At 30.1% G+C, this 7,720-nt stretch overlaps 1 protein-coding gene across 1 annotated transcript; it reads right to left on the reverse strand.

Annotated features, from left to right (window-relative positions):
• Window positions 1-902: 902 nt before the first annotated feature.
• Window positions 903-7,514, reverse strand: LOC129906996 (homeobox protein vex1). The gene is made up of 3 exons (XM_055983032.1): window positions 6,698-7,514; window positions 2,017-2,165; window positions 903-1,908 (listed from the first exon to the last, which is right to left on the reverse strand). Exons 1-3 carry the CDS (start codon window positions 6,957-6,959, stop codon window positions 1,129-1,131), a joined length of 1,191 nt encoding a protein of 396 aa, XP_055839007.1. The 5' UTR covers window positions 6,960-7,514; the 3' UTR covers window positions 903-1,128.
• Window positions 7,515-7,720: the final 206 nt, after the last annotated feature.

Genomic DNA, 7,720 nt, shown 5'->3' on the forward strand with positions numbered 1-7,720 from the left:
AATTTGGACTAAATAAATGGTTTTGGATGAGTTAGACACCAATTTGAAATTGCCTAATTTCTATACCGGCTGATGTTACTTTGAGCTCTGAAAAGCTCTCTCACATTGCGTTGAACCTCCTTAGTTTTCATCAAAGTTATAGACTTGATAAATAAAACCTTTAACATGAAACATCTTCCAATTCTTCCGACTTTTTAGTAGGTCCATGTGCTGTTTAAAGGATTTTCTTTGAATATGTGCTTATTTGAAAAAAAATTACACATATTGAAATGCGTTTTTTATATTTTAAACTTAAATCAACCTTTTTTCTGCACATAACTAGAATCTCAGAAATGTTGTTTTTTTTTTCAATAATTTAAAAAGCCTTTTTATTTTATTATATTTGTTTTATTTATTTACATTATTTAAATTTGCTTTCAATTATAATTTAATAATTTGTGAATTATTTTTTTTTTGTATGTACAAAATTTATTTAAAATTTTAAATTAAAAAAAAAAAAAGAAAGAGCGTACCAGAGTAAAAGTCTCAATAAAGAACAAAACAAAAAATGTATGGAATTATTTTTAGAATTTAAAAAAAGACTTGTAGCTATTTTAATGATAATTTTAGATTTAAATTAAAAATTTAAGTTGAAAAAAAAACCCTAAAAGCCACAGAAGACCCAAAACTATAATATAAATTGATGCGATTTTAATTTAAACAAAAAATATTAGAATCTCCCTGTTTTTAATTTAATTTGACTAGAAAAATAGAAATATATATATTTTTAATAATTTAAAGACAAAAAAAGCTACTAAGGCTCTTATTTAAACAAAAAAAAAACAGAAACGATAAAAAACTTCATTGAAATAGTTAAACAAAAAAAAAAAAAAAATGACATAAAAAAGATTCCATTTGAATGTTTATATGTATTTATTGTATATTTAAATTTTAATTAATAATTTTAAATAAGTTTTATTTTTTTCTAGCCTACCTGGCTGTGATATGTAAAAAAAATGAAATAATAATGAATAACTATACAAAATAATAAAATCAATTTGAATTGCAATTTTAATAAACAAAAAAAAAAAAAACAGTGAATTTAAATTATTTATTCTTATGTTTTTAAATTGAAAAAATTTTAAATCATTAGGATTCATCTTCATCAATTTGTTCACAATCAATGTCACTACATTCCGAGTCCGGAGGGCTAGCTCGACAATCAGTGTCTTTTTTACCCGACACTGAACCACAATGATTTGACTTGTGTTCTAGAAAACTTCCATTTGAGTCTCCAAACACTCGTTCCAATTCGGCCAAACCATTTGATGTATCACTTTCTTCACAATTATGTATAGAGTTGTACTTGAGTTGAAGGTAGGTGTCAGTTTCAACCGATGAACTGCGATAGGTCGAAGGACTTTTATTTTGGAAATCAAATTTTGAGATGTCATTGAAAGATTGAGCCTTTGGGTTGCCCATTTGATGATGATTTGCCATTGGAGAGACTCGTTGTGACATATTGTATCCTGATCCTGCCGGGAATTGAGGTGGAATTGTCTTATTCATCGAGAATGGTAAGCCAAAGTTTAAAGGTTGCCCTCGAGATAAGATTGCATTTCGAGCACTTTCCATGACGCTATTCGAAGGCGGTGGTATTGGCTGCGAAGAAGGTGGAAATGGACGCAAGGCAGGATTTTGACTTGGTGGCATTCCCATTGGTGTTGGACCACCATTTAACATGATTGATTGTATTGGAGCGGGGCCGGTAGGGGTTTGACTAAAGAGCCAAAGTCGGTCACCAACAACCATGGGACGTGCCAGACCCCCAATACCAAGTTGAGCGTAATAATGTGAAGCCAATGTTTCAACATCGGCGGTATATTTGCGTTTCCATTTGGTACGACGATTTTGGAACCATATTTTGATCTAAAAAGAAATGACAGTAAGTTTGTGCTTAGTTCAATTTTGTATTTTATTTTTAAATCTTTGCTTTTTCCAAATTTTAGAAAATCGATTTGTGGATTGATAGCTTACCTGGGTTTCTGTCAGATGAAGCTGTTTGGCCAAAGCGGTCCTCTTAGCCACCGATAAGTACTTTCCACGTTCAAATTCTGTTTCCAGTGCTTTAATCTGTGATGCAGAAAAGGCAGTGCGGGGACGTTTCTTACGATCGTCATTCAGATCTAGAAGAAAAGGTTTTTAAACTTTAGAATTTTTGAAATTCGAAAAAAGATAAATTCCACTAAAAACTTTTAAATTGTAACAAATTATCAGATTGTCTTATCGAATTTGACAAATTTAGAGTCGCTTTTTGTAGAAGGAAATAATTTATCTTCCCAAAGAGACGAGCGATACTCGTACAAAATAGCAAAGAACTGATATATATTTCTGTGTCTTCTATTTTTAGCTTCAAAAGCAATTTGTCTCAATCGATTTGCTTCTTTAAGCACCATGTTATTACTTCGCTCTTCTCAACAAAAAAAAGTAGCAAAATAAACTTATTGTTTTAAGGAATTTCGCTTCGGTTTCCAATGAAACGACAAAAACACGAATTGGGCGTATTCCTTTTCGACAAAATAAATGCACTCACGTTAAGAAATGTTAATTGCAGCCACATGCCGCCGTCTGTCGATGCATCTCAAGATCGACGACGAGAGCAACACCCCAAAATGTTCGTTCCACTGCAAAATAAAAAAAATCATTCTTGCAGCAAAATGTTAAATTTTTCGTTACAAAAAACGTAACACGGCCCCAAAACTCATCACTATCACACCGAGTTTGTGTGCGTGTTTGTCGTTTAGTGTGGCGTTAAATGACAACAAGCATCCGCGCCATTGTCGTTTCCATTATCGTAATAAATCTCTTAGCAGCCTCTGCTGCTGCTGATGTAGCTGCGCTGTAAATTGACTAATTGTCAGCAATGCTGTCGAATTAATAAGAATTGTTTTGCTTTGTCAATTAATTGAAACAATTAGTTGAATATCCGATTGCCAAAAAATGTCGCCAATTTGAAAAGCGGACAATTCGTTTGTTAAAATGTCACACATCGTTATTTAATGTTGGCGTTTTTTTTTTTTTTTTTAAATAGACGAAAAAAAGAGTGTATTGGTTAGAGATTTGTTGGATAGTGTGAGTGTAATTTTTGATAATTATCTATTGGTTAATCTAATTTTAGAACTCACACTTTTTCTAATTGGTTCATGTTCGATATTAGAGAGATGAGTAATGTTTGAATGTAACATAGACTAGTGAACGATTGAACTTCCTTAAACAAAAAATAGCTTTAACATCATTTTATTTCGGTCTAAGGTGGTATTATTTGACTAATGTTTTCTTAATTTTTACTTTCTACATGTATTTTTATACAATGATCGGAAAAAGTATTTTGGCAAAATGAACATTATTCTAACTGATGAGAATAATCTGTAACGGTTAAACATAAAATAAGGAAGTTTACGGTTATTTAATAAGTATATTATGGTGAATCTCATGATGGTCAATGTCAGTCATATATTTGGTATTATGCTTCGAGGCTGCATTTTTTGTATAAAAAGTACTATTTTTTAGGGAAAAAAGAATTTTGACGAACGTTCTTTTTCAAGGTTGGTAAGGTAATACATTTTACATGTTTCAAGCACGTATAAAACTGACAGACTTGTTAAGGCTCCGATTTGTAAAAAAGTGGGAAAAACAGCTTAACTTCACATTGAAATTAGTGCATCTTCTGTTTCAAGTCATACAGTATTTATCTCATAAAACAAAAATCGAAAAAAAAAATTTAATTATCAAAGAAACAAGTTATTGTGCTTTTCGCTTATGGAACAAACTTGGCCAAATTTTTACGGAGCTTTAACAGTTCCTTTGCGTTTCCCGGATCATTGAGATAGAAATTTGTGCCAATGTGCTCCATAAAACTTTGTTTTTGAATGAAAGAAGCATACCAATATGTTCCTTTGAGAATTCAGTTTTTGTTCGGTCTGTCTGTAGGTCTATTTTTAATTACAGCCTTAACAACTGAAGCGATTTTCTTCAAACTTGATTGTTATGTTATTTTACCACCAAAAAACCACTTAAGTCCAACAATTTGAATTTTTTAGAAACCAATAAAAACTGTTTCATGTTCAAGCAAACGAATCTCGAAGGACTTTTGTTAAGCTTAATTTAGTATTTGTGTTGTAAGAAACTAATTTGAAAAATAACCATCATATTTTATTAGAAATAATAATGAAAAAAAAAATCCGGAAAACTGTTTTGGACTTAAGTTGTTTTAGCAAAGAATAGCATTATGTGGTATATATTTTAGCCAATATAATCTCTTTTACGAATTTTGTGATGGCTTAATATTAAAATTATTCTTAAAAAATTATTTATTTAAATGTCATATTAAAACTATTTATCAAAAAACAAAAATTTGCGGAGCTTTATCTCGGAGAGTATAACTTCTGCAGAAAAATAAAGTAAAGTTAAATTTCATTCATTTCTTGAGATATTGCGTGTTTCCCCTACATTTTCATGCATTACTGACAAAACATTGATTAAGTAAATAATGATAAAAGTTTAATTTTTTTGATAAATTAGAAATATTACCATCATTAAAGAAATTTTAAAAAAAAACTCCCTTAAGCATCGCATCGGTTGCCAGCGGCATATTGAAGAAGTTGTTTATTGTGAAATTAATTTATGTAATGCATCTTTTAATGTAACTGTGTAGAGTAGAGATGCCGCCGAATAATCGGCCGAATATTTCCGAATAGTTCCTCTAACTTCCGCAACATTCGGCTGAATACGAAATATCAAATTGTTATTAAAAAAGACTTAACTTGGGGTACAGATGAAATGGTCATAACACGTCAAAAGTCACGTAAAAGTAAGATAGATGCACATATTTGGTATTTGATATTCAGCCGAATGTTGCGGAAGTTAGAGGAACTATTCGGACATATTCGGCCGAGTATTCGGCGGCATCTCTAACCCTTTCAGTCCCAGCGTTACTCTCATGTAACATATTTTTAAAAATTCGTAAAAAATATTCCATCAAATATTTTTTAGGTTTCAATGGCTTAATTAAAAGATAATAATGCCTAGTTACAAAAAGTTAGTCAAATATCATACTTTTAATTTTTTTTATCGAAAAAGGGACTGAAAATCACATTTTTTGTTTTTTTTTTGTAAAAAAAAATTTTTTTTATATGTTTATGGCCATAATTTTGAAAAAAAGATATAAAATGTGTTAATCCAGAAAGTGTTTTGGTTTTTGGCTTAGAAGAAGTAGTATACATTACACTGATTAACAAAATTAAACTTTTTTTTTGTTGCCGGAACAAAAAAATACTTTTCTGAAGGTTTTCAGTGTGCTCGAATCCGTAGTCAGAAAAAATTAATCAGCTCCCGTTTTTGAAATATTACCGTTGGAAAATGCAGTACTTCGGGCCTTATTTTTTTATATAAGGTAAATTGTTTGAGCATATTTAGTAACGGTTTTTATAAGACCTATTTTCCACCTTTTTAAATCTGTAAATCTTTCCGATATCTTTTTTACTTCCCGAGATATCATCAGTTGTTTGCATATAAATTTTATAACGTCATTATCTCCTTTATGATATATGAAGCCAATGCCACTTACTTCATTTTAAGATATCTCGGGCAATAACAAAGATATCCGAAAGATTTAAAAAGTTCTTGAAAGAAGGAAAATAGAAACCGTTATAGAAACCGTTACTAAATATCTTCTAACAATTTTCCTTATATTAAAAAATACGGTCCGAAGTAGTCAAAAAACGTTTTTTTTTTGCATTTTCTAACGGTAATATTTCGAAAACAAGAGCTGATCAATTTTTTCTGACTTCGGATTCGGATTCAGCACACCGAAAACCAAGAAAAGTATATTTTTGTTTCGGCAACAAAACCCTTGTTAACCAGTGTATTGTTCAATAAAAAAGTTATTTTCTCAGTTGTCGGACTTTTTTGGTGGTCATAGGCAGTGGATGTTACTTACATGTAACATGAGATTAACACATTAGTTTCGCTATTTATTATTTTGGAAAATTACTTTTTGCTATTCATATTTCTTAGTTGTGATAATATCGGCTTTAAAGATTTTGAATTGGTGTGTATAGTGTATACTATCTACTGTAGGTAAAATGATACTTTGAAATGAAATTTAAAACTTTGGTAGTGTAGTCTTCCATAAAACTTTTCTTTAATAATATGTTTTATTCACCCTAAGTAATATGTTTTATTAAATTGATTTCAACGAAAGTTTTTAGTGTCGATATGGTACACTATGGTTCATATAACTATTGAAAAGAGCTTCTTTTTTACTTTTATGACTCTGATGTTTTGAGCACTATTGACGAGACTCTTGATATCGAGAAAAGTGAAGGGACTTCGGAAATTTTTTGTTTGGTAAAGTTTTGTTTATAAATAAAGATTTCGTATGGTTTCATATACTTTTCAAAATTTAAAACGGCCATTTTCCACTAAGATGTTGGTTGCCAACAAATATGCATTTCTAATGTCTTCTTCCTTTATTTTTCGCTTTTATTTTTTCCTAACTATTTTTTTAAGGAGTCTATCTCACTTGGAAATATATTGAGTTCCACGTCGTTCAAAAATAAAACTTAAAAAAAAATAGCTTTACGATTTCGAAGTAGATTTTATCATTTATTTAAAACATTGATTGATTGTTTTACAGCTCTGTAATTTTTAAACTTACTATTACTATCCTCCGATGTGGCTTCACTGCATTCATCTGCATTTTCTTCAGTAAAACTTGAAGCTGGACTTAAAATGGCAGGTATATTGTCCGAAATTGGCGGCGAGTGTATTCCATTGATATTAAAGTTTCTAACAATCTGATTATTCACTTCATGATTCTCACTCACACGATCACATTCCTCTAATCGCTTATCAGGTTTTGATAAAATATTCTCAATTGAAAAACTATTTGGAAAACGTCGCACCGAATTAGTTTCCATTTTGTTCGTACTAAATAAGTTTAAAAATCACAAATCTTTTCTAAAAACACTTGACACAAAGATGCTCGAATGATCGGATCCGCCAACGACATGCATCCACAATGTTCTCTAAAAAACTGAACCCACTTGAATTTCAAAAAAATCATCGAATGAGATGCTGTATTTTGAAAGACTGTGTTTTAGTCTTCCTCCGAGTGCAACAACAAAACCCCCAGAACATTGAAGAATATTATTTATTTTTAACATGTGTGATTTTTGAACAGCCTATGATATGTTTTGAGGGCGTGGTAATTGCTTGAAGAATTCACACCACACGCTTTTAGTGGGTTTGTCCAAATTGCCATTCTTATTTGCAGACATTTTATTTTGTAAGTTTTTTCTTTGAAGAGTTTTTTTTTTTGTTTTTATTTCTTAAAAATTCATTGCTTTTAACGAGAACATTAAACATAACAAATAAATTAATGCAATGTATTTAGCGGAGCTCCTAATTTATTATTAAATTGTAATTAATTTTGTCTGGTTTCGAAAATAGCATATTAGCTATGTGTGACTTGTAATGATTTGTATCTATCGTTGAAGATTGTTGAAATTTTCGTTCTTTCGTAAACGCGTGGATTGTTTTTAGTTTTGTTGGCTTTTTGTTTTAAGAATTTATTTTTTGAATTGTAAGATTCATTTAAATTAATTAAAATTTAATAAGTGATTTCTTTTTTTTCTTATTTCATTATTTTGTTTTGACATAATTGTTTCTTTTAAAATAT

Source organism: Episyrphus balteatus, chromosome 1 (assembly GCF_945859705.1).
Source record: "Episyrphus balteatus chromosome 1, idEpiBalt1.1, whole genome shotgun sequence".
NCBI lineage: Eukaryota > Metazoa > Arthropoda > Insecta > Diptera > Syrphidae > Episyrphus > Episyrphus balteatus.

Excerpts from the sequence above, each read along its gene's own strand:
- LOC129906996 (XM_055983032.1), bottom strand. The coding sequence starts at position 6,959 with ATGGAAACTAATTCGGTGCGACGTTTTCCAAATAGTTTTTCAATTGAG. Across the intron at positions 2,166-6,697 it reads CACATCGGAGGATAGTAATA|ATCTGAATGACGATCGTAAG; the intron begins GTAAGTTTAAAA and ends CTTTTCTTCTAG. Across the intron at positions 1,909-2,016 it reads TTCATCTGACAGAAACCCAG|ATCAAAATATGGTTCCAAAA; the intron begins GTAAGCTATCAA and ends ATTTCTTTTTAG.